Source organism: Loxodonta africana, chromosome 22 (genome assembly GCF_030014295.1).
Source record: "Loxodonta africana isolate mLoxAfr1 chromosome 22, mLoxAfr1.hap2, whole genome shotgun sequence".
Lineage (NCBI taxonomy): Eukaryota > Metazoa > Chordata > Mammalia > Proboscidea > Elephantidae > Loxodonta > Loxodonta africana.
The window spans coordinates 27,158,053-27,184,952 of record NC_087363.1 but is presented as its reverse complement, the minus strand read 5'-3'; the positions used below and the strand labels follow the sequence as shown (position 1 = coordinate 27,184,952).

Here is a 26,900-nt window from a genome sequence, read left to right as displayed (position 1 = left end):
AGATAACTCTCAGCAAAACAGGAATAGAAGGAAACTTCCTCAATATGATTAAGGGCATATACATAAAACTAACAGCCAACCTTTTTCTCAACACAGAAAGATTGAGACCATTCCCCTTGAGAACAGGAATAAGACAAGGATGCCTTTTATCACCATTCTTATTCAATACAGTAAAACCAGACCTGCCGCCATCAAGTTGGTTCTGACTCATAGTGACCCCGTAGGGTTTTCAAGGCTGTAAATCTCTATGGAAGCAAACTGCCGCACCAGAAGTCCCCTCTTATTTGCAGTTCTGCTTTTGGCAATTTCAATTACCCATGGTCACCCGCTGTGTGAAAATCTTCAGTGGAAAATTCCAGAAATAAACAATTACAAGTTTTAAATTTCACACCGGGAGGTGAATCATCCCTTAGTCCATTGTATCCATGCTGGAAGATTACATAGGGTCAAAACTGTGGGACCTAATTTTTGGCATAAATAGCCTATCACACAAAACTAAAAATGCGTGAACAACAGAGGATAAATTTGATAAATGGGACCTCCTAAAACTTAGATACTTAGGCTCATCAAAAGACTTTACCAAGCGAATAAAAAGAGAAATCTACAGATTGGAAAGAAGTCTCTTTGGCCATGAAATATCTAATAAGGGTCTAATTTCTAAAATATGTAGAAAACTTCAACAGCGAAAAGACAGTCCAATCAAAAAATGGGCAAAGGACATGAACAGATGATTCACCAGAGAGGACATTCAGGTGGCCAACAAATACATGAGCAGGTGCTTGTGATGATGAGCTGTTAGAGAGATGCAAATCTAAACTATTTAATGAGATACCCTCTCACTCCTGCAAAAATAGCAGTGATCAAAAAAACAAAACAACAAATGCTGGTGAGGTTGTGGTGGGATTGGAAGTCTTATACATTGCTGGTGGGAGTATAAAATGGTACAACCACTATGGAAAACTGTTTGGCACTTCCTCAAAAAGCTGGAAATAGAAATACCTTACGATTCAACAATCCCAATCCTAGGTTTATATCCTAGAGATACAAGAGCAGTGACACTAATAGACATATGCACACCTGTGTTCATTACTGCATTATTCACAATAGCAAAAAGGTGGAAACAGCCTAGCGCTCATCAGTGGATGAATGGATAAGAAACTCTGGTACATACATACAATGGGCTACTACACAACTATAAAGAAAAATGAGGAGTCCATGAAGCATCTTTTAACATTGATGAATCTGGAGGACATTATGCTGAGTGAAATAAGTCCATCACAAAAAGACAAATACCGTATGGTCCTACTCTTATAAAAAATCAAAATAGATATACACACAGAAAGCAAAGTTCTTTGACAGTTACCAGGGATGGGAGGGAGAGGGAGGGGAATCACTTTCTTGATAGTAGACACTTGTTACTTTTGGTGATGGAAAAGATAAGACCAAATATGGGTGAAGTTAGCATACCTCAACCAAGCTAAATAAAAACGCTAAGAAGTATGAGAGAAAATGGGACAATTTTGGTAAATGCTATGGGAAACCCTGCTGGTGTAGTGGTTAAGAGCTGTGGCTGCTAACCAAAAGGTCGGCAGTTTGAATCCACCAGGCACTCCTTGGAAAAAGTATGGGGCAGTTCTGCTCTGTCCTGTAGGGTCGCAATGAGTTGGAATTGACTTGTCAGCAACAGGTTTGGTTTCGTTTTTTTTTATGTAACGTACAATTTTGCAACAGTAAAAACACAACCAAAAAGATACATGTGTAGTTACGTGGGTAGATACGGATGCATGTATGTGTATATAAAGGCATACGTGAATAATTGCCTGTGCATGGGTAGTGCACCTATAAGCGTATCTATATATATGTTTGTGTGCGCTGCGTGTATGTCCACATAAGTAACAAATCACACGGGGGCTCAGTTAAGGAGGCTTCCTAGACATATCCAAACCACTTGAAGGATTAGTTTCCTGGGTTAGAAGGCGTGGGACCATAGTCTCTGTGGACAGCTTAGTTAATTGGCATAACATAGTTCACAAAGACAGCATTTTACATCCTAAATTGATGAGTAGCATCTGGTGTCCTAAAAGCTTGCGAGTGTCCATCTAAGATACAACTATTCACTACTCAGATGGAGCTAAAGAGAATGAAGGTAATCAAAGGCTCAAGAAGAAACTAGTCCATGAGACTAATAGCCCGCACGAATCACAGCCAGAAGAACTAGATGGTGCTGGCTACCACTACCAAATGGGAGAAAAATGTAAAACAAAACTCCAGTTCCTAAAATAGGCCAGACTTACTGGACTGATAGAGACTAGAGGAACCCCTGAGACTATTGCCCTAAGATAACCTTTGAACTTGGAATTGAAGCTATTTCTGCAGGTCACCTTTCAGTCAAATAATAGACTGGCTTGTAAAATACACAGTATCGCCCATGAGTAATGTGCTTCCTTAAACAAACTACGTGAGACCAAACAGTCAGCGTTTACAGAGCAAGAACGAGAGAAGACGAGGAGAAGGGAAGCTCTATCAGTGGAAACAGAGCAAACAAAATGGAAATAATGAGAATGCTAATGACATTGTAAAAATTGTAATCAATGGCATAGAACAATTTGTATAAAAATTGTTTAAAAAAACTCATTGCTATTGAGTCTGTTCCGACTTACAGTGACCCTATGGAACAGAGTAGAACTGCCCCATCATTTCCAAGGAGCGCCTGGAGGTTTCGAACTGCTGACCTTTTGGTTAGCAGCTGAACTCTTTAACCACTATGCCACCAGGATTTCCAAAAGTTATTAAAGGAGAACCTAATTTGCTGTGTAAACTTTCACCTAAAACACAGTAAAATATTATTTAAACAAAAACAAAAACATTGTTTTCTATAAGTAAGAGAGACAGGATTGGTCTTGGGGATGAATAATGGAGAAATGAGGGGCCAGAGCCAAGTCCCCAGGCTGAGCCCAGAGCTCTGCCTTTGCCTTCCTGTGGGGCTGTGACTCTCCTCAGCCACCCAGGAGAGACTGGTGTAGGCCTCAGCTTCCTTTGTCCTTTGCTTACACACACGGGTTATAAACAAGTAAGCACAGCCAGGAAAACAATATATAGAATCTAGGTAGATTTGCCTAATTGCTTTATTTCTTGTCATTTGCTTTGCTGGTTTTGGAAAAGTAATTTGAGCTGCAAACAATTAGCATGGGTAAACCCTTTCCCTGGAGGAATGAAGTTGTTACAGTCAGACTGAAAAGGAGGTAGGAAAACATTCTGCAACGTCATGTAGTTTTGTTAGTGTCCCATAATCTGAATAGTCAAGCCCAAACGGTTGTAATAGATGTGCTTTAAATTGTTTTAATTAAAAAGACATTACGTTAGAGAAATTTCTTTTAAAATTAAAAACTACCCAGAAGTTTACTGCTTTGTTATTTTGCATATTACCTCTTCACGTATACTTGTAATGTAGTGCTTATTTACTTGTTTTTAAAGTACGTTTATTCCTAAATGTACTGTTACATCTTCATTTCAGGTTCATCGGTTTGCCCTGCCAGTGCTGCATGGCTGTATCCTTACATCGTATTGCTCTTTAGTTTTCTAACAACCTTTCTTTCAATTTTATTATAAGGCAGATTCAGACATTCTCAGATTTTGCATGAGAACAATTTCAGAATTAGTAGAAATTGTTGATAAAGTCAGACTCATTGACACAAAATCTTAGAATATTGGTTGTAAGCCACTGCTGCCTTTTTTAAAGAATGAACTCTTCAGACAAAGTTATTCTCTCTGTGTTCAAGAGTTATGGGGTTGGTGGCTTAAAGAGAAGGAATACTCTAATACATTGTATTTTGCCTTTATTAGATTTTTGATGTTGCCTTGTATCAGTAAAGGTGATGCAGTGGTTAAGACCTCAGGCTGCTAACCAAAAGGTTGGCAGTTCGAATCTACCAGCTGCTCCTTGGAAACCCTATGAAGCAGTTCTACTCTGTCCTATAGGGTTGCTATGAGTCATAATTGACTAAGTGGCAGCGGATTTGGGTTTTGTTTTTGGTTTTGTCTCAGTAAATCAAAGAAGAATAGTTTCACCCTGTCTGTGAAATGAAAACTTTCCTCAGTAAGTAAAAAGGCTGTACTCATGAAGTAGGATGAACAGCAGCTTGGAGAGAATTACAATTAAAAATTATATTTGTCATTCCAAATAACCAGAGAAAAATAAAAATAGTTGGAGTTCAAAGAATAACACTCAGGGAAAAATCATGGTATAAATGCATAATAACTATCTAATGGTAAGTTCATTTGAAAAACATGGCTTTATTGTAGACACCATGATAAAAATAGCGAAGCAGAGGGAGCTGGTTGGCAGTGTACTGACGAGTGCCTGTAGGCAAGACTCTGCTCTGTAGAAACTGAGGGGGCGGCTCTCTCTGCAGTGTCCCCAGGAAGCTTGGAAACACAACAGTCTGTGATTGGTTTTTAGGAGGAATATAGGGCATTTGGGAAACAGGTAAAGCCTGGGAAGATAAGTCTTACGTAGTAAAGAAATTGAAAGGACTGCTCAATTATAAACACTGAGCTAATCCTAGGTTTCCCTATTGTACTTTATTTCCAAAGTACTTGTATATGTGTGTGTGTGTGAGTAGCAAGTAAATGTAAGTACTGTATATTTTGAAATTTGTGTGACAGATGTAATGAACTTATGTTAACATATTTAGGTGGTGCTTGAAGGGAATTAGGCCAGTTGTGTTTTATCTCAAAATGAGACTGTGAATGGACAAATATCAAGATTTTGGAGAATCTTTTTCTGGATACTTTTTGAAATTTACCCGTATTGCTTTAAATTGTGTTTGGTGTAATTTCTTGACTAGAAATATAGTCAACACGTTTCATACACATGCAGAGGGAATGGTGAGTTTCAAGGCCCCAAGGCAGGTGCGTGAGTGGAACAGCCAGCCAGCAGAGGAGGTGGGGGCTGTGTTCAGAGAAGACGCTGGGCCCAGGTTAAAAAATGAACAAAAAACCCAGTTGCCTTTGAGCCCTTCTGACTCATGGCAACCCCGTGTGTGTCAGAGACTTGTGCTTTGTAGATTTTCAATGGCTAATTTTTTTTTCGAAGTAGATCACCAGGCCTTTCTTCCAAGGCTCCTCTGGGTGGAGCCTCTAGCAGCCAGGCATATTAACCGTTTGCATCATCGAGAGACTGCAGGTCTAGACTGCACAGGGGCTGATAGGCCATAATATGGATTTTTTTTTTAATTTTGGTGAGAAGCTGTTGGGGGGATTCGAGCAAAGTATTGACATGCTAAGACTGATCACTGAGGTAAATGTAGAGGAAAGACCAGAGGTGAGCAGGGGTGGATACAGGGAGCAATTAGGAGGCAGTTGCAGTAATCCAGGTGAGAGGTGATGGTGGCTAGGTGGATGGTAGCAGTGACAGCGGTGAGAGATGGTCAGACTCTGGATGTGTTTTGAAGATAGCACTAACAGGATTTGCTGACAAAGTGTATGTTGTGACATGAAAAAGAGGAGCTTAGTGCCCCAGAAGCAGGTGTCCAGCAGTGTTTGCTGTAGCACAGTTCATGATAGCAAAAACGGGAAAGGCCTACATGACCACAGACAGTAGAATGGATGTTGCTGTTACTAGGTGCCTTCAAGTTGGCTCTGACTCATAGCGACCCTGCCTGGTCCTACGCCATCTTCACAACTGTTGCTATGCTTGAGCCCATAGTTGCAGTCACTGTGTTAATCCATCTCGCTGAGGGTCTTCCTCTTTTTCATTGACCCCCTTTTTCACTAAGCATGATGTCGTTCTCTTTACGGTGTTCCTTCTCTTTAATATATATCCCTACGGTGGACTGTCATACATCCATAGCAACCAGTGAACCTCATGAACATAATGTTGAGCAAATAAAACAAGTTGAAAGAATATATAAAGTGTAATTCCTTTTATCTGCAAAAAAAAAAAAAAAGGTCAAAAACTGGCAAAACGGGAAAGAAGTGAGGGAACGATGAGCTGAGTGGAGAGTGGTTACTCTGAAGGGTGCGTCAAAGGTGCTGGTGGGTGCAGAGGTGGTTTTGTACCTTTTTATTCCTTTAACTGCACATATGCATTATGTACTCTGTGTTACACTGAATGATAAAAATGTAGTTTTGATTTAAGAGGTATGCCAGTGCCAGAGGCTTCTGCAGGCTTTTTCTCTGGAGTGAAATAGAGAGGCCAGCCTTTCCAATTTCCAGGCATCTGACTCTTTGATGTTACTGAGTGGTTGTGAGTGTCATGTCGCCTATACTGTCACCAGTAGTTAGAGTTTTGTATTAAGAAGCTTTTGAGGAGAGAGTCTTTTTTTTTTTTTTTTTTAAATTTAGGTTCACTTTTCCTATTTCAAGAAAAGAACAGCTAAGATTCTGTTTCTGGATAATCTTTATTTAATTCAGCTTGATCTGTAAATCTTCATAAGCTTACCAACTCTTATGGTTAATTTACGTTTATAATTATACATGTGATATTTTTCAGTTTTTTTTTTAACTGCAGTTGTCTAGCCCTTTTCCCATTTTTTTTTTCATTTCTTATTTGAAAGTTAATCTATTTTAAATTTATATGTTTCTCATTCAGAGTAGGTTAATACTTAATTCTTTACTTTGAGAAAGTGGTTGAGGATATCAGAAAAAGGAAATCATGTTATCCAAGTGGCGACACTATAATGAACCACTTAAATGTACTGTTTATTATATGTCATTGCAGGGCTACTGCCTTGACAGAACTCTACATTTGACTATTACGGTACTAAAGCCTTGTGAGTGTTCATGAAGAACCAGAAAGATTGGTATATTTTTGGCCATTTTTTTTTTTTTCTTAGAAATGGAGTTGTTCTCAGGAGGGTAAATGATTCATACTGAATCTGGAAATAAATGTGATTTCTACATATGTTATGTTTTTCTTAATGGAGTTAAGTTATTACTATGCACTCGTGTTCTATCAATGGAAAATACTTTGATTGGATTCTCATCTCAAGAAGGAGTTGTTTCAGAGCTGGTGTGCGCTACTATGTGAGAGGTGAGATTAATTTTCTCAGCATGATTTAATACTGGGTTAGATCTATCACTAACGTTTTGTCTTACGGTGACATGAATGTGACCTTTTGAATTTGTTTTCATTATCATTTGATAGCCTCACTAAATATTTGTCTCCTGCTTCATTGTACTAATTAGGTAGGTTGTCTGTGCTTTAGGAGTTGGTGGTGCAGTGGTTAAAGCACTCAGCTGCTAACCAGAAGGGCGGCAGTTTGAATCCACCAGCTGCTCCAAGGGAGAAAGATGTGGCAGTCTGCTTCTCTAAAGATTTACAGCCTTGGAAACCCTACGCGCAGCTCTACTCTGTCCCGTAGGGTTGCTGTAAGTTGGAATCCACTCGATGGCAGTGGGTTTGGTTTTCTGTGCTTTACTCCAGCTACTGTCATTTACGCACGTGGCAGTGTGACACTATGGGCTGCTTCCTGCTGAGAGAGGAACTGGCCATGTTGCTTGCTGAATGTCTGAAGTCACAGCTGAATTTAATGTACTTTTCAGTAATCCAAACTCAATATCAGAAAGTATTTTCTTGCATTGTCCTTGCATGCATTAAGCTAGACATTTAACTTTATATTTACATCTTGAACATTTATTCTCTAGGTTTTGTACTAACAGTATGCTAATTTGCTCAAACAAGCTTTTAAAATCAGTATTAACTTTCTTTCATAATGAAAAGGAGTTTCTCCAGCTCTTTCTGTTTTTTACCTTTTACCAGAAGATATCTGAATAAAATCCTGTTCTATTAAATAAGTCACACAAGCTTTCAGCTAGGAAATTGTGGAGGTTAATAACCTCCCTCATTATAAATGATATAGCAGAGGAAGAAAGACATTGAGTGAGTGACCTGGCCAAGATCAGAGAACCAGAATTAGAGTTAGCAGCTCCCTGGTAACTGGATTGTCTTGGATGGAAACATATTTTTTAATTTTTTGAATAGATAACATATTCACGTAATTCACATATCAAAAAGTTTTAAAAGATACGCAATAAAAAAAATCTCGTTTCTTACCCCATCCACTTGGTTCTCATCCCTGTACCAGCTGGTTAGTTGTGAATTTTTCATACCATTTTTCTCACCATAATATACTAACAAAAACTCCGTACCATACAGATATCTCAAAATGTGACGCTTGAGAAATGTATCAGAAAGGATGTTAAGAAAAATATTTGGGACAGTTAAAACTCCCCTGATTTCTTTCTGGTAACCTGGTAATTTGTTTGGGTCAGGGACTAGCTTGGAAGTTGCTTTTGCTTAGCAGGTAAGCTCTTTGTTAGTAGAAAAAGATCACGTAGACAAGGTCATAAAAGGCTGCTTCACATACTTGAAAGGACTGACCAGTATCAGATTCTAAGCTCTTCAGAGCAGTGCTTTTCAAACTGGGTTTCATGTGGTTATAGACGCTCTAGATTTTACAGAAAATTGAGACTCATATCATTTTTGTATTGTCATTTTAACAATTAAAGTCAATATAAGCATCTGCTGGACCATTTATTTGCATTATTATACCTGAATGCTATGTACATGATGCCCTACATTTGCATTTAATGTGTTATTACTAACTATGATCACCTAGATAGAAGGTTTTAACTTTCAAAATAGTATTTTTCAAATACTATGGATCTATGGGATCCATATGGGATCTATGGCCATACTCTCTCGGGGTCCTTGAGAATTTATTTTTCTTTAAAAGATGTCTCAGGTTTGAGAAACACTGTTTTAGAGGAATTGTGTATGTATAAACCGTTGATACATGGATAAACAAACAACAGTCTACTGCATCTGTTTATTAGTCCTGGATACTCCTCTCTGAGCTGGTTTAAACAAGCGAGCTTCTGTTAGCTTTGTGGTCATGTACTGTGCATTTGTTGGAAATTTATTTTTATAAGTGCTTTTCCACTAGTTGGAACTGACTTAATTCTTTCCAAGTTAACCTGAATCAGTGAGCTTCTGATGTGTTTCCTATGTAATAAATAGAGTTTACTATTTTTTTCTTCAATGTAGGGATTGATTCCGAAGGCCACGCAGCGAACTTTGTAGAAACAGAGCAGATCGTGCACTACAATGGGAACAGGGCTTCCTTTGTGCAGGCAAGTTTCTGTGTCTGGTTGGCGGAGTCGGCGCAGGCCAGGGGCCTCTTCTTCTTGGTCCGTCATTTTCTGTCATGTTGTTGGGTCCTCTCCTTACCCCTTTTTTTTTCTTTTTGAAGTAATATCTTTGTCTACAGTGTGGGAAAGAGTTTGCCCAGAACAAGGATATTCCATTAATCTGGTACTCACCTGCTGACATTTTCTGCCCTTAAATTACATCCCAAAAGGAGAGGGTAGCAGGCACAAGGGTGTGGGAACACAGCCACCTATCTGCTTAAGCCTTTAGATTTATTCAGGGCAGTGAAGGAAGGACAAGCTGCTGGTTTATGACTGGCTTCCCTGCCTTGTACTTCACTGTGAGACAGCACCACTTTTTGGTTGCCTGCTTCAGAATTCTGGCTCCCTAGCTTCTCCCGAGCAGTGGTAACTAAACATTCATGTGTTCATAAATGCATTCACTGGGAATGAATAAAGCTGTTTTCTAAGTTTTTTGTAATGCCAAGTCATATAACATAGTTTGTTAATTTTTACTTGTGAAAAATTGATTTATTTTAGAATTTAGGGGGAAACAACTGTCTGCTCTACAGACATCGTGTAACTAAAATTAGAAGAAGAGAAAATCTTTTCCATATGTATTCCCAAAAAACATGAACTGGAGGAACAGGTAGTGGACTTCTTTCAGAGTTGCTAAGTTGTGCTACTTTTTTGCCTTGCAGAATCATTGCTATATGTACCCTGACAGTAAGTAAACTGAGAAAAACAAGTGTGTGTGTTTTTCATTTCACATTTCTCTCTTTCCTTTTAGACGCGAGGATCAATACCAGTTTTCTGGTCCCAAAGACCAAACCTCAAGTACAAACCACAGCCCCAGATCAACAAAGTAGCAAATCATGTGTGTATCTTCCAGGCTTTCTTCCTTAGCTAAAAATAGAAGATTAATGGCACTAGAGTTTGCATATGGAGCACATATTTGTTCCCCATGTATTAGAATTCAGCATCTTTGAGGCCTTTCTCTTGGTTCTGGCACGCAGTGGACCTCTAAACCAAAAGGCTGCATAAATGGCGTGCCAGATGTGGAAAAGCAAAGTGGAATTTAATGGCTTGGCATGTTAGACTTTAGAGACCTCAGTAAGACTTTGAACTCTAGAGTGCGTGGCGTAGTCTGTCGGAGATTGTGTTCAGAGTTTCCACAGTAGTACTGCAGGCGGGGTGGAATGGTTTACAATCCTGTTTACTACAAAGCATTCAGAAGACGTGATCTGCATCCCAACCTCATTCCTTGAATATGGAGATAGGACATTTAAGGAGGTACTTTAAAAAATCTTATAAGTGTTCCTATAATGTCATCTGGTAAAGTAGATAACTTTTTTTTTTTTTCCCTCCTAGTTGGACGGTTTCCAAAGGCATTTTGATTCACAAGTGATTATTTATGGAAAGCAAGTTATACTCAACCTGGTATGTTTCTTACAAACCGCGTCAGAATCCCCTTTTAAATCTTCTTTTAAGTAAACTTGAAAGAAAGCTATGGATGTTTAAAATTTTTTGCAGGTTAACCAGAAGGGCTCAGAGAAGCCTCTTGAACAGACGTTTGCAACAATGGTGTCTTCCTTGGGAAGTGGAATGATCAGGTACCTCACTTGAAACCAGTTGCGGGTCCTTTCAGATCATTGTCTCTGCACACACAAAAATGTACACTCACACGCATACTTGAGTACATAGATCTCACTAGACATAATATGTTTCAGCTTGCATTTCTTTCCAATAATAGATCAGGGCATGATTTGGTTGACTAGAAATTTTCTCTGGCTTAATTTTATGGTGTAAAATAATTTCTTAACATTCAAGTTTTCATCTAAGTTTGGTAAAATGTTTAGCCCCTGATCAAAATCCCCTCATCGAGGCTTTGTGGCTCTAAGGCCGCCAGATCTCAAAGTTCCACTGCTTGCAATTGGTGTGGTCTCTGTGGTCCTGCCTGTCATGGGAGCCGGGGCAGCTCAGTAGCTGTACCGTGGCCTCAACTGGAGCAGCAGCTTTGTCTGTCTTACGAGCAGTCACCAGACAACAGGTACAAATTCTGGGTTTTTTGTTGTTGTTAGATGCCGTCGAGTCGGTTCTGACTCACAGCGACCCTACGCACAACAGAATGACACACTGCCCTGTCCAGTGCCATCCCCACAATCGTCGTTACGCTTGAGCCCATTGTTGCAGCCACTGTGTCAGTCCATTTCGTTGAGGGTCTTCCTGTTTTCCGCTGACCCTGTACTTTACTAAGCGTGATGTCCTTCACCGGGGACTGATCCCTCCTGACAACATGTCCAAAGTATGTAAGACGCAGTCTCGCCATCCTGGCTTCTAAGGAGCATTCTGGTTGTACTTCTTCCAAGACAGGTTTGTTCGTTCTTTTGGCAGTCCATAGTATATTCAATATTCTTCGCCAACACCACAGTTTAAAGGCGTCAGTTCTTCTTCAATCTTCCTTATTCATTGTCCAGCTTTCACATGCATAGGAGGCGATTGAAAACACTGTGGCTTGGGTCAGGCGCACCTTAGTCTTCAGGGTGACGTCTTTGCTTTTCAACACTTAAAAGAGATCCTTTCGCAGCAGATTTGCCCAATGCGATGTGTCTTTTGATTTCTTGAATGCTGCTTCCACGGGTGTAGATTGTAAATTCTGAGTAGCTGATCAAAAGGCGGGAATCCTAAAACATCCACAGTTATCCTGTGGGGAGGTGCAAGGTGATAATGAGTCAGCCCATTTGGAGGTTTCTGTATCAGGAAATGGGCAGGAGGTGAGGGTGACATACTGTGGTAGGAAGTGGTCACAGGCAACTGAGGGAAAACTTCCTATCTGAAATGTTAGTGAGTTCTTTGGGGGAGAAATTGTTTTAACCTAATGGAAGATTTCAAATATACCCCAAAATAGAATAATATAATGAAACTTTGGGGAAGAATTTAAGTCTTTTGTGTCTAACTCAAAAACTCTAGCAACTTCATCACACCATCACTGCATTCACGCTTCTACCTTCTCAGAGTGAAACCTGCCCAGACACACTTTGGCTGACTCAGAAGGAATTCCTGATCAGGTGTACCTCAGAAACCCGCGAGGAACGTAGGCTATACCTTAGAACTGTAAAATCCAGCTCTCTCGGGTCGGAGCCCAGCATGTCTATAGTGGGGAAGTTCGTATGCTGGCTCCCATGTACAACCCTGCTTAAGTCCTGTCCCAGAGGGTTTCCTGAGTGTGCCTTGCCCCAGAGTTGTCTCGAGGAATTTGGAGTTTCTAGCAGTAGCTAACTTTGGGAATGTGATGCATAAATCGTAGAGTCCCAAGGTTATACACTCAGTGTTTCAGGAAAGTTAAAGGGCACCTACTGCTAAAGAGTGATCACCCCAAAGATGTTGTTATTTCCCTTCTGTGGGCTCTGAAGACCATCAGACAGAGGAGCATCAGAAAAACAGGTATATGAGTATTTTTTACTTAATAAATATATATTCTGGCGGGGGGAAAAATCAGCCTGTTGGCTCAAGTCTGAAATCAAACGGTAGATTTTTTGAGTCTATAAGGTGCCTGTTGGACTGAGTCACTTTTTAGTTTTGTCACCAGTTGTTACTGTAGTAAGTTAATTAAGTTGCTGGATTGGCGAAGGACCAGAAGGAGAAATGTCATATGATTGTACTTCGGAGAAGTGGCTGGGAGCATTAGCGGTAGAAAGTTACTCTTTTAGAAACTGGGTGAAAAGGTGAGATGTGCAAGGTTATGTGTCTCTGAGGGTTTCTTCCTGGAACTGTGGAAGCTTAGAGTTCCTTCTTAGAAGATATAAGTGTGATTTTAGAACAAGGATACAGGCTTAAGAATCCACGTGCGGTTGAATGTTAGCGTCTTAATTTCTTTAAACAAATCTAGAGCTATCACTTGTGGCCAGAGCACTCTGAAAAAAGCTGTTACACTGCTGCGTTTATTGGAGCTGCTTTGAAAATGCCTGCTGCCACCCCCTGTCTTCCCAAAGTTGTCAGCCTGTGAGTTGGCTAATCTCTATTTTGTACTACTATACTTACTCCTCACTTACCGACTACCCCCTTATCTGGACATTTTGCATTTATGACAATAGTAAAAAATCTACTTGCCAGCTAATTTGCACATTAACGAGATGGCAAGTATGGTGGCAATGGCTGCGGAGCATTCCCTCCTTCCAGGAGGGCCTCTGGGGAGCCTTGGGGAAGCTGGACCTCGCTGCCGCTCCCTCCTGCTGGCAAATGGGGGACAGATACACAGGCAGCACCAAGCCAGCGGGGCACCTGTTCTGGGTTCCCATCTCCTATGTGGCCTGAGACCCTGCAGCTCAAGATTGCTGTGGGGTGGGAAGGGAGGAAAGCAGAAAGCGCTGGAGAGGGTGTTTGGAAGAAATGCACACAAGTTTAATGACATCCGAAAGTGAGCTGAACTGGGCCAGAAGCCTTGCTTCTGTGGGGCTGGGTGTGTGGCCAGACTCCCAGTGCCCTCACAGGAAGCCCCATCCTCAGTGACTCCCCAGGCCTGGAGGTCAGAACAGGCTCCAGAATCTTGAACAAAGGGCTGGTGGGGGTGGGGGCGGAGCCTTCCAATACAAGAGGAAGGTGAAGTGGTTAAGCCATGGGCCCTCCACACAGCCTGACTTTATCCAGCTTTGTCTCCTCCAAGCCTCCTCTGCAGAGGAATGATCCATAACTGGACTCGTCACAGTAAATCTTAGCTGTTGTTATTTCTATGATCATATTTTTTCAAAATAAAATCAGACAAATGGATGGTCTGAAAACAAAAAAAAAAAAAAAAAATCAGCCATTTTAGCATAACGCTGATTTTTGAGTAATGACCTGGTCTTTGGAAGCTAACCATGTAGATAAGTGAGATAATCATGGAGGTGGTAGGAGCCCCTCTCCTCTGCTCAGAAGCCCACACGCTGGTGGACTCCCTTTCAGTGTGTTGGAGCCGAGAGAGTCCTCGGGGAAGCAGGCACCTCATCTAAATCTTGACTGTGCAGAGGAGAGCATACCAGGCCTCCTGTTACATGACATACCGTGATCCCTGAGCAGGGAGCTGGGCGGAAGCAGAATGTGGGAGTTTCCCTGTCTCTGTAGTGCCCAGGTTCTCCGCACCCATCCTGCTTCCCTTGACTTTCAGGATTCTGTTAATAATTTCTTCCCCTCTTGAGGGGCAACTTTATTCACCTTGTGGTAGGACACTTCCACTGTCAGATATCTCCTGACTTTTAGAACTGTGCCTGTTAAATGTTGTTCGCTGCTGTTGAGTCGGCACTGGCCTCATGGCAATCCCGCGTACAACGCAACACGATGCTGCCCGGTCCTGTGCCGTCCCCATGATTGGCTGCGGATCGGATTGTTGTGAATCCATAAGGTCTTCATGGTTGGCTTTTGGAAGTAGATTGCCAGGCCTTTCTTCATAGTCCTTCTTAGTCTGGAAGCTCTGCTGAAACCTGTTCAGCATCACAGCAACGGACAAACTTTCACTGATAGACGGGTGGTGGTTGCACGTGAGGTCTGTTGGCCACGAATTGAACCTGGGTCTCCTACATCGGATAACTTTAAACAACTTGTTAGAAATTGACAGGAAAATTATCTCTACTACATGTATGCTTGATGTTTAGATATTGGTAAAGAAAAGTGAATTTTTTGTTAGGATGGCCAGTAACAGAATGGAGAAGAGTATCCTGCCTCTGTACTTCTCACAACTCCCAGTACAGGACAGACACACAAACTAATCCTTCTTGGACTGAATTGCTTGCCCATTTTAATTGATTTGAGAAAAACAAAAAGGAACCCTATTCTTTTCACATAAGTGATAGAAAAATACATGATAGGTATTCAGGCAAAGCCTCTTTACGGTATGTACCTAATTACTGTACCTGAACCCACTTCTCGAGCATTTTGCAGGCTTCTCCCATCTTCCTACCTGAGGGCCCCTAGAAGAACATGTGAAGATACGTGTGTGTGGGTGTATTTATGTGTGTGTGTGTGGGTGGACGTACATATACTTCTTTCTCCCCCAGGTATGAGAATGAGGAGCCGGGGTGATGCGTGTGTATATGTGTGTGTGTAGTGGTAAACCCAGACGGAAGAGGCTCCACTGTTCCCAGAAAATACTGTGCGCCCTGGCGTAGGAGGAGAATCCGATAATGAAAGCATAATTGATAGAAGGGAAAGGAGTAACCTGTGGTCAGTTTCTGAATATTTTTCTCTTTTGATAGATACATTGCCTTTGACTTCCATAAGGAATGTAAAAATATGAGATGGGATCGACTAAGTATTTTGCTGGATAAGGTAGCAGAAGTGCAGGATGAATTAAGGTAAGCGATGTTCTTTCCCTCTGGAGGTGGGGGAAGAGGTGTATATTCATAGCAGTCATGCGTCATCTAGCTGACTTACAGATATAGTTCAGTGGGTCAACAAGGGCTTGTCTATACTATTTTCTTTTTTTATTGGAAAGATGAGACTTGGTGATTTAAAAACATTTTTAAATTCTTAAAAATTAAGCCCAAGTGTTTTCATGTTTTTATGAGTTACCTTCCACACATTTAAAACTTTTTACATAACTGAAGTCAGTTTACTACTGTTGTACAGTCAGTTTCTCCCAAACCTGCTATCACGGGCATTGTTTCATTAGCTTAGAGTCTTTGTAACGACGGTGTTTAATGGCTTTCCTGTATTCCATTGTGTCATCAGTCTCAGTTAAGTGTTCTTTCTCACTGCCGTAGAAGATAGTGCTGCAGTAAATCACTCTGGGTATATAATGGATCAAAGGGCCTGAATATCCTCTGGTACTTTCTATGTGTTTACCATATTGTTTTCCAAAAGGTTGTCTTGGTTCCCAGGTTTGCTGTGCCCTATGTGGGTGCCAGTCTTTACTCATTTAAAGCCAGAAGAAGGAATCTTTAAACCGTTCTATTACTTTGCTCTGCCTCTGTGTAATAGTTCTAAACCTGGCAACCCAAATGTACCTTCTTTATCTTATTACGCAGTAATAGAGCAAAACATCTCCAACAGACATTCGCCAGGCTATTTTTAATATATATTTTTATACATCTGAAGTTATCAGCTACTGTTACTTACATCTGCTTTTTTTTCTGTGAGGTTTTGTCACGAGCACAGCTGGTGAAGAGAGGTGGCCTATATCATTATTGGGCTATTAAGAGAAAACATCGGCTGGGTCCGGCACATTGTCAGAGGGGAGTTCTCTGGAGTCACCCGATAGTCACTGCCACACAGGGGTGTAAGAAGGAGGGGAGAATGAACACCAAAGTTGGTCCATTGCCCCTCACTGTGCTCCACAGGGCAGTAGAGCTTTCACCAGTGACTTTCAGGTGACCTCTTCGGACTTTTTTCCCCTAGAGTTTTGGGGGCAATGGAAAGAACCTGGGTTTTGGGGTCCAGTGCATCTTGGTTTGAAATCCCAGTTTGCCTCTTATTAGCCATGTGACTAGGGGCAAGTTACTTAACTTCAAGCCATGGTTTCTCGGATGTGTAAAATGGAGGTAACACCTACCTCACAGACTTACTGCCTACCTCACAGACTTACTGTAGTGTTTAAAAGAGTTGGTGTTTTATAAATGCGGAGCGGTGCCACCACACGTGCGCACCAGCTCTGAATGAACCTCATGTAGATTTTGAGTCTAAACATCTTCTAGGCCCTAGTGCCAAGGTCATGATTTTTATTAGTTCACTGCACTTGTTCATTTAGCCCTTGGTCAGTCTGCATTTCCCCCTCCTTTTGGATTCTTGGGAATAATTCCAATAAAATCACTGTTACCTGGTAATCGGTATGCTTTGTCCAGTGCCCTCTGTGAAGCACTTCATGTGCATTGTCTCATTCACACCTCAGGACAGCCCCGTGGGGGTGCCGTCACCTCCATGGCTCTCAGAGGTTGATCATTTTAAGTTACACAGAGTGAACTGCCCAGGGAGCTAAGGCCAGCAAGCGGATTGTTTGCTGCCAGACTCCGTGCTCTTAACCACCACTCCGAGTGTTATCAGATTTTCAAGTTCAGAGGATTGTCTGAGGAACTTGTTAAAAGTGAAGACTGCCCAGAAACTGGTTATCATGTTTGGCTGCAGTGCCAACATCTGAGTGGCTAAGGGGAGGAAGGGAAACTGATCTTTCCTATAATACCCTACTTTACAGGTTTTATACTCTCCGCAGGTATTACCCATTTTTCAAAGGATTAAAATATGTGTCTGATGTACAATATCCAGCTCCTGCTTCAGAGATTCCGGTTCCGTTGATCTCAAGGCTGGGGATCTTCATTTTTAACAAGCAACCCAGGGGATTCTGCCGCAGACTGTACAGATAGATAGGGGACCCCCACTCTGTGAACCCTGATACAGAGGTGCCTAGTTGGAATAATCGTGTTGAACAAAACCCTCTTCTGGCCTTAGGGAAACATGATTGGTGCCCAGAGAAACCTTGACAGTACTCCCAGCTCTGCTTCTTCACATTTCTTTATGAAATGACCACTAATGTTACACTCGTGTTTTGGATGGTGGCATGTCTTGCCTCAGCTGTTCAAACTCTGTTTGGTCTGTGGTAATCAAATATACCTAGACCACGCATTCTGGTCTGATCTTTTCCTTAACAGGTTCTAGTAATGTCACTGATAATGATGTCCAGTTGTAAGAGGTATGTCCTCAGTAGATGTGACTAACTTTGGTATTAGAGTGCTTATACAAATATGTTTTAGTTATTTTCTAGTGGACTCTGCTGGCAAGGTGGTGACCAACCAGGAAGGCGTGTTCCGCAGCAATTGCATGGATTGTCTAGATAGGACCAATGTGATCCAGAGCTTGTTAGCTCGCCGTTCACTTCAGGCCCAGCTTCAGGTGCAAATTCTTTTTTCCTTTCATTGAAGACAGTATAGCAACAAAATTAAAGAAACTTCGTCTTTAAAAATGAATAACAAAAAACATGCATATTGCTTCCACCCTGATGCAGCTCTTTTTCCTTTTGTGTGTTGCCATCCTTGGGCACACACATTTTCCATAGCCATGGTCAGCGTATAAATGCACCATTTTTAATTTTGTCATTTTCTCTAGCATTATGCCTAGTCATGGCTTTTAACGGCTTCATTGTTACTCTCTAATTTACCAAGCTATTTAGGCCACTACATTTTTGGCTTATAAATAATACTGTAGTGAATATATCTGTGAATGCTATTATTAAGTTGAATTATTTCATTTGGGTTAATTCCCAGAAATGAAATTACTGTGTTAAAGAAAATAAACGTATTACTTTCCCACAGAGTAATGCTCATTTACATTGACACCAGCAGTGAATAAGTGGATCCATTTCACTGAACTCTTGCCATCATTAGATGTTTTTATTTAAAACATTTTTTTCCCTATTTTAGTCATATAAAGTAGTAGTACCTCAAGGTGGCTTTTATTTGCATCTCTTTTTATTACTGGCAAGGGGTATGAACTCCAGGTAAAAAGTTTTTATCTGGCTTGGCTTTACCACTAACATTGTGCTGTTGAGAAAAGTAGGTATGAGTATTTTCTTTTGTTTATATTTGGAATTAAAAACAATGTAAAGCCCAAATTTTCAAATCACACTAGCATTTATTATGAGTGGCAAAGAAAATGTATCCCGAATGACTTCCTGCTTAGGTAATTAGTAAGCGTTCAACTTTGTTCGTGATAATTTCATGAGACCCAGGAGGGAATTATGGTAAACTCATTGCCAGTGAACTGTTCCTGAACACTAAGTAAAACGTGCTCTTACAGCACAGAGTGCTTTCCCTGTTTGAGTGGCCTCCATTTGGGGTATTGTACTAACCAGGTCCTTGTTGCTCTATTGAGTATACTTCAGAGTGCATGTTTCAGTAGAAACAATAGTAATGATTTAGTTCCAAGGCTGAGTAACAGAACCACTTAATTCGGTGCTAGAATCTGTATTGAATTGTTTTATGTGCTAGATGTAGTAGTCTAAAACCTCACCAACCTCCACAGAGTGTGTGGGCAGGCACCTCCGCAGCAGCATTGCCAGCTAGCGTGGGACTCCGCAGTTGTGCCTGTCTCCCCCTGTGAGGGTAGAATTTCTTTCCAGTTAGAATAAGTGACACCTATGCTGTCTGAGGGTGGGAGCGAGAATCTGTTCTGAATTAGAGAAACTGAGACGTTGTCTGTGGTGAGCAGTGAAGATGGTGGTTCTGAGAGTTGAGGGTCTGAGACAAAGGCTAAGGCAGGGGTTCCTGGTTGGTGATTGGTGAACCCTGAAGGGGTGGATGTCCACAGAGGAGCTTCAGGGGGCCCACGACCCCCCTGAGATTATACGCAAGAGCTGTATGTATGTGCAGCTTGTGGGCAGGTAGTTACGGAACGTCCACCAGATTGTCGGGGGTCCTGGGGGTGGGGTGTGATTGGGGATGACCCAGGGTGAGGAAGTCTGGGGCCGGTGAGTTGTGTGGAGGAGAGCAGCAGGGGAAGGGTGGGCCCAGGAGGGAGGGAGGCAGCGGTGGTTGGCTCCTGCAGCAGCTTTCATTTTCTCTGTTCCTTTCCCTTCTGCCCTTTTCCCTGAGGACAGACAGCGCTGTGGTGGTTAGGCTCAAGGGAGATTGGGGGCTGCTGAGGAGAGGAGTTCTCAGGAGAGGCTTGGTGCCTGCCCTGGGCAGGAGAGGGCTGTGCATGCTAGGATCCCCTGTAATAAGGAATGGGTGTGATTCTGATTCCAGAGACTAGGAGTTTTGCATGTGGGACAAAAGCTTGAAGAGCAAGATGAATTTGAGAAGATTTACAAAAATGGTAGGTAATTAACCGAGGTAAAGGTCCTTCAGTTTTGTACCTTAAAGTAACACTTTGGATTTAGGTCTCTGGTTATCCTTTTAATCATCAGCAGCTTTTTTTTTTTTTTTTTTAAACCTTTTTTCACAGCCTGGGCTGACAATGCGAATGCTTGTGCCAAACAGTATGCGGGAACTGGTGCCTTGAAGACTGACTTTACCAGGCAAGTCATGCTTTTAAAAATTGCATTCCAGAGCAGTGCTTCACGGTCCTGGTGCAGATGAGAGTCACTTGATCGGCTTTCACACAACACCAGCAGAACACCAGCGCCTGGGCCTCACTTCCAACCAGTCAAGTTGGGACTTCTGGGTGGTGAGGCCCAGGCCGGGTGATTCTCTGATTCTCGTGCACACTGAGGGTTGAGAACTAGGCTCTTCAGTGCTTCTGGAACCTCACTGTGCCCCTGAGTCACAGGGGGTCTGAATCAGCCAGCCTGGGGGCAGGGCCTGCGATTTCTGCAAGTCTGAAAAGCTTTTAGTACCTGAGCCAGGCCGTTTTGAACTTGTCCCAAATGCAAGTGGGTCTTTACCTGTTGTATGAATTCCCTGGGAGCAAAACAAGAGTTCTAATTTTTGTTTGTTTGTTGGTTTCATGCCACTTAATCCAGGCTCTGTGTTTCTCCTTTAATTTATTGTCTTTGCAACTGGAACTGAGTGTTTTTCCTGTTTGTGTCCTACTTTGGTCATAGTTTAGAAAGAGAATACATATTTCTTGGTTCTGTCAGAGATTTCTTCAGTGAAATTTTTGTTTAAATTTATAGGAATGATTTTTTAAATCTCTGTAACTCAGTTATCCCTATACCACCTACTTCCTGGTCATAAAACTGTGAGAATTTAATATGTAATCTTTAACTCAGAAATTAACCTCTTTCAACCAGAACTGGGAAGAGAACTCAGTTGGGACTTTTAATGGATGGCTGGAACTCACTAGTACGGTATTACAAGAACAACTTTTCTGATGGATTTCGACAAGTGAGTTTGTACAATACTTTATGCCTTTTTGGTCATTACGCAGTTGTACCTTTGTGTTATTCCTTAGTAATGTAATATAATAATATAATTTCCTTCTTTATGTTCTAGGATTCCATAGACTTATTTCTTGGGAACTATTCCGTGGATGAATTAGAATCTCATAGTCCTTTAAGTGTTCCAAAGGATTGGAAATTCCTGGCTGTAAGAAACCTTCATGTTTTCAAGATGTCGAAAAAGCATTGTGTCTGAGGACGGCACCAGAGATGGTGCCAACTCCCACTGATTGAAAACATTATATGTTGTTCTAAATGGAATATAAATTCTTGGGCTTCCCCAAAGAGAAGAGTATGGAGAGGAATAAAATAACTTTGGGGCATTTGTTTTCTCTTCCCACTCCCTCCTGTCCATTTCATGTAAGGCACATAAGCATAGGGAATGTGGGAGTTTTCTCATTTCAGGAAGTCGTCAGTCCCTGTAGGTTCAGGCATTACCGGAGGCAAACTTATAGCATGTAAGATTAAGTATGCTCGTGACCCTTCTCTCCTTATTGACTCCTCTGTTCCCTAGACTTTGCAAGGGAAGTGCCTGGAATGGAAGGAGAGCCCTGGTGTCTGGTTTCTCATCTGGGCAACCTCCTTCCACTAAGTACTCCTTGGTTTGGAGCAAACGCGTGTTTCCTCAGATCTTGTAACTTACCCCACTGGAAGACATTGGCAGTCGTGGCCGAGCCCCTGAATAATGGCGTTTTGTTGAAAACACTGTTGCTGGGCGCCATCAAGTTGGCTCTGACTCATTAGTGACTTTTTAACATTTAACAGAATGAGATATTGCCCAGTCCTGTGCTATCCTCACAATCATTGCTATGTTGGAGCCCATCATTGCAGCCGAGATAATTGCTTATATTAGATTGCAGAGACGTTCCTTTTTTTTAGGCAAAGCGTGCACAACTGATTTTGCGGCCATTGATTACCATCCTTAAACAGTGGTTTCTCTGTTTCCATTTTCTTTTCCAGTTGCCTATCATTATGGTTGTTGCCTTTTCAATGTGCATTATCTGTTTGCTCATGGCTGGTAAGTCTGCTCATACTTCACCTTCTTAGATTTATTTCTTAGTTAGAACGTTGAAATTTATTGTATAGCATTTGAGTTTTTTTTAGTTCATTCAACACTTCGTGTTTCCTTACTAAATTTAGTGAATAAAGTGAGCAGATGAGATTGGTCCTTAGAAGTGACCAGAAAACCCAAACCCGTTGCCATCAACATGATTCTGACTCAAAGCAACCCTACAGGACAGAGTAGAACTGCTGCACCATAGAGTTTCCAAGGAGTGATTGGTGGGTTTGAACTGCCAGTTTGATTAGCAGCCGAGCTCTTAACCACTGCACCACCAGGGCTCCTTAGAAGTGACAGGAGGTAAAATATATACCCAGTAGTTTGATAAATGGTATTTATTTTTGCTTAAGATTTTGAAAAAAAAATTTTTTTTCTTATTACCAAAATAACACATAGTAATTATAGAAAATATGGTTAGGCAAAAAAAAAAGATTAATCACCATCTCGCCTTCCAAAGAGAAGCTCACCACTCTTAACAATTTGATGTTTTAATTCTTATGAGTGTGTGTTTTTTCAAAAGTGAGATCATATCATACATACTTTTTGGTAATCTTTTTTCACTGAGCAATATAGATATTTCCCGTGTAATTACATATTTATCTACATTTTCAAGGACTACATAGTATCCTGTTTATGGCTGTATAGTTTATCTAATCAAACAGCTATTGTTGGACAAATAAATGTCATTAATAGATTAAAACACTAATCATTAACTTTTAATAGTTGAGTATAAAATTGACTAAACCTGAGTTGATGAGGCTAACACACAGCGGGGAGAAGTTGATTCATGATTGCATAATGAGACAAGGGCCAGCTGTCCGTTGTGCTGAGGCCATAGAGTAAGACCTGGAACTTGCCCTCAAGGATCTTAAACCGCAGAGGGGAGGTGTAAAAAGAAACAAGCCATTAATAATGGTAATAGCTAAAACATTCTTTCCCTCTGTGGTGAAGAGCTTCAAAGAAGGGGCAGGGCCACCAGTGAGGAGGCTGAGGGGATCAGATTTTCCAGGAAGTTGAGGAACTGGGAACCCGGGTCAGAAGTGGGGGTGATGAGAAGGGTTTGAATATGATCATTGCATATGAGGAACTGCCTGCCTTTTGCTCAAGAAGAGTCTTAAAACTCAGCTGTGAACATGGGCTGTTAAGCAACTTCAGATGTGTTTTTGAATAAAAAGAGATTGGATGCTGCTGGAGTTAATCTTCAGATGGCATCATCTCTTACCAATTAATTGTTGTGAAATAATGAACTTTGGACTGTTTGGGTAGGATAATGTTTGATTCCTAGCCCCTATATAGGTTCGCTAGGAGTCGGAATTGACTCGACAGCAGTGGGTTTATGGGTTTATTGTGGTTTAGAGTTCGGCTGCTAACCACAGGTCAGCAGTTCCAATCGACTTGCCAGGAATGGGTTTGGTCTTGTTATTCTGGTTTTTAAGGAGCCTTGATGGCTCAGTGGTTAAGTACTCGGCTGCTAACTGAAAAGTGTGTGGTGCCAACCCACCACCCGCTCTGTGGGAGAAGGATGTGGCAGTCTGCTTCTGTAAAGATTACAGCCTTGGAAGCCCTGTGGGACAGTTCTACTCTGTCCTATAGGGTCGTTATGAGTCGGAATCTACTCTTCAGCAGTGGGTTTGGTTTGGTTTGGAGTGTGGTTTTTAAGAAAATGGAAAGCAAATACAGAGTGAGCACTGATAGCTTGTTAGGAAAGCCTGAACGCCTGGCTTGCTTCCCCTGGTGTGTTCTTACTGCCTGTTAGCCTCTGTATGTGTTCCCCATCTAAGCGATACTGGGCCCTCGGCAAGGAAATAAAGCAAAATAGACATTTTGCTTGCTGTTAACCTTCCTGAACCCTAGACTTTGAAAAATGCCTGTCAGCAGAGTTGTATTTAAATACATTATTAAATATGTTACTGGATTTTGTTTTATATAAGTATAATGTTTTCTGAAGCGTGTATATTTTGTAAATGTATTTTTGTATAGATATTTTGATAGTAGCTAATATTTGTGAATAGAACTATGACTTAAACTATTGTCTCTTCTAATACGAAAGTCTGTATTCTAAAAGTGGTAATTATTATTTGTGTGATGTGATGTGAAATCCTGTAGTCCAGTGGTTCTCATAGTGTGGCCTCTGGACCAGCATCGTCAGCATCGCCTGGGAACTTGTTAGAAATGCAGATTCTTGGGCCCCACCAGACTGACCAGAAGCTCTGGGGTGGGGCCTAGCATCTGTGCTTTAACGAGCCCTCTGAGGGTTATGATGGGAGCCAGAGTCGAGAGTGCTGGTTAATGAAGAGGGTCTCATGTTTTTCCTGTGGATGTGTTAAGCTTTAATGTTGTCAAGATGTGCTTGATAGCAGAAAGCTGGGTCTGGCATCAGAGACTTCATTTTATCAACTTTTTTTTAATCTCAACAGGTGACACGTGGACAGAAACACTGGCCTATGTGCTCTTCTGGGCAGTTGCAAGCATTGGAACATTTTTCATTATCCTTTACAATGGCAAAGATTTTGTCGATGCTCCCAGATTGGTCCAGAAAGAAAAGATAGACTGAATTTGTGTTTGTGGAAAGCGGCTTGGCTTGGAAGATTCCATCATGCAGAACTGGAGTCTTTACTGACCTGCTTTCCACATCAGCCTGAGGTCTTTTTAAAGCCTTTCTTAAAAAACACATCTGTGCTCTGTGCAGTGGTGACAACTAGAAATGATCTGATGGTCCTGCCTTGATGATCTCTCTGCCGTTGGGATGGTTATATTTATCACTTGGAGCTGTTCTATAATTAAAATGTAACTTGAATTCAGCTCACAGAATGGAAGAAATCTATTCATTGTCAATCTAATCAACTGTTGCAGAATAAGTAATATATATTAAAAATCTAGCTTCTTTCATTATTTAAAATAGGAAAATTATTTTTCTAGCTCGGTTTCATTATTGTCATTGTAGAAGCAGTCACTCTTAGCAAGCATACTTTCCCACACAGCTTTTGACTTTTCTTAAAAGTTTAGTAGTAAGCTAACTCCGGTATGTTTATAAGATGTAAGCCCTTGACATACGTCAGGGAGTTTGACAAAGTGGTCTGTGACTTCATGGGAGGGAGGGAAGAACGGTCGGGTGTTCTTGGGAAGTTTTGGTTGCGTTGCCTCATAAGTTCAGTCAGCTTGAACTGCTGCAGCTGGACCAGCAGTTTTAAGTATGATGACAAAGTTCAGATGTACTTTATCTTTTTTAAAAGGTGTAAATCAAAGAATGTAAAGTCTATCTCTTGAGCTAAAGGTCCAAAGCCGCCTCTATTTTAAGGATTGCCCCAGTGTGGAAAACAGCCCTGGCTGGTCAGTCACTTCCTCTGCACATTCCGGTTTCTCCGGGGGCCTTTTGTCGTGAGTGCAGGCCTCCCCGAGGGTCTTGTGCTGGAGGTGATGATGCACGTGGGCAGCTTCTTTTTCACGCTGGTACCGTGGATGCCTTTCACTCTGTAAAGGTTTCTGTTGGCATCCGATAAGTCTGTCTCAAATTTAGTGCTTCCAGGTAGTTATAGTTCTCCTAATCAAGGACCAACTTCAACTTTAATTTATGTGCAGAAATAAACCTGAAAATATGCTTTAGAAGTTGTGTGTAGTTCTAATTGTAAGTTGGATTGTATATTCAAATTGTAATTACAAGGTTTACATATTAGAAAAGTATGTAAGGTAGTGTCATTGCCATTGTTTTAAAACTACTCATTTAAACACTGCTGCAATGTTGCATTGTTGGGCTTGAAGATACGTACAGTATTTTTCAATAGTAATACCTTATGTTGTCCTTAAATACTTCTAAAAGCACCTTTGTTGCAGCATTGCCTTTTTTTCAACCTTACCTTTTATAAACGTTAATAAGAGTTGTTGCTTTTAGAAACTCTAAAGGAAATACTAGCTGGGAAAGCCTCTGTAGCTTAAAATCAGCCATTAAAACTGGCAATAGGTAAGAAAGTAGAGCTGCCTATTCTTAATATGTAAATAAGTATAATTTGTTCCAAAGATACCTGGAAGATTGAAATGTAGTCCATGTCTGTTGTAATATATTATTCAAATGCTACTGGGCATTTCACATTAAGAACTTCACTCAACAACTACAACAAAGACCAAAATCAGAACTGCTGATGTGGCTACTGTGCCGGGAATGGACTCATGTTGGTGTGTCAGGTCTTAGGGTATCAGTACTTCAGAACCCTGCAGTGATTTTGTCTCTAAATTCACGTACTGTACCTCTATACGTGAAAATAAAATGTCATCCTCTTTTCTAACTGCGGCTGGTGTTGTTCCTATACTTTATCTTGAAAGGTGTTGATGTTCTTTTTTTTAATCTTAGAATTTTAAAAATTATGCAAGGTAATACAGGATCATTATAGAAAAATTAGGCAGTTTAAATAAGCAGGAAAATCAATAGCGTCTGAAATCCTACTTGGCAGTTACGATCACTTAAAAATTGTATAAGTCCCTATAATTTTTTTAAGTTATAGATAAAACCAGAGAAATATCTAGTAAAGTATAATGTCTATAAAAAGGCATCCCCCCTCCTCCCCGTCATAATTTGTTTTTCACAATGATATAGGTCTTACCTGACAAGCGGGGAAAATACTGCTTTCTAGAAAATGTTCTCTCCAGGCTGCGGCAAGGTGGTGGTGAGCATGTGAAATGGCGATGTGAGTACACCCAGGCAGCCTAGAAGGCCTTCGGACACGTGGGAAGTGAGATGAATTCCTTGGAAATGGCATCTGGGCACTATACATGTTCCCCCTTGTGAACCGTGCAGGACCACCTCGGATTCCATCATGCGCGTCCCCACATGTGCCGGCAAAGGCAGCTGGCCCAGAGTCC

General features: G+C 41.2%; 1 protein-coding gene across 1 annotated transcript in view; it reads left to right on the top strand.

Moving 5' to 3' along the window:
- The window catches only part of SACM1L (SAC1 like phosphatidylinositide phosphatase), a 59,887-nt gene extending 33,561 nt beyond the window's left edge, over positions 1-26,326 (top strand). The window contains exons 7-20 of the mRNA XM_010589869.3: positions 3,515-3,548; positions 6,932-7,033; positions 9,050-9,135; positions 9,941-10,027; positions 10,522-10,590; positions 10,684-10,763; positions 15,378-15,476; positions 17,865-18,003; positions 19,854-19,923; positions 20,053-20,125; positions 20,840-20,933; positions 21,042-21,134; positions 21,947-22,004; positions 24,464-26,326. Coding sequence (XP_010588171.2) covers positions 3,515-3,548; positions 6,932-7,033; positions 9,050-9,135; positions 9,941-10,027; positions 10,522-10,590; positions 10,684-10,763; positions 15,378-15,476; positions 17,865-18,003; positions 19,854-19,923; positions 20,053-20,125; positions 20,840-20,933; positions 21,042-21,134; positions 21,947-22,004; positions 24,464-24,600 — 1,221 coding nt within the window. The 3' untranslated portion in view covers positions 24,601-26,326. The remainder of the gene's footprint in view (positions 1-3,514; positions 3,549-6,931; positions 7,034-9,049; positions 9,136-9,940; positions 10,028-10,521; positions 10,591-10,683; positions 10,764-15,377; positions 15,477-17,864; positions 18,004-19,853; positions 19,924-20,052; positions 20,126-20,839; positions 20,934-21,041; positions 21,135-21,946; positions 22,005-24,463) is intronic.
- The last annotated feature ends 574 nt before the right edge of the window (positions 26,327-26,900 follow it).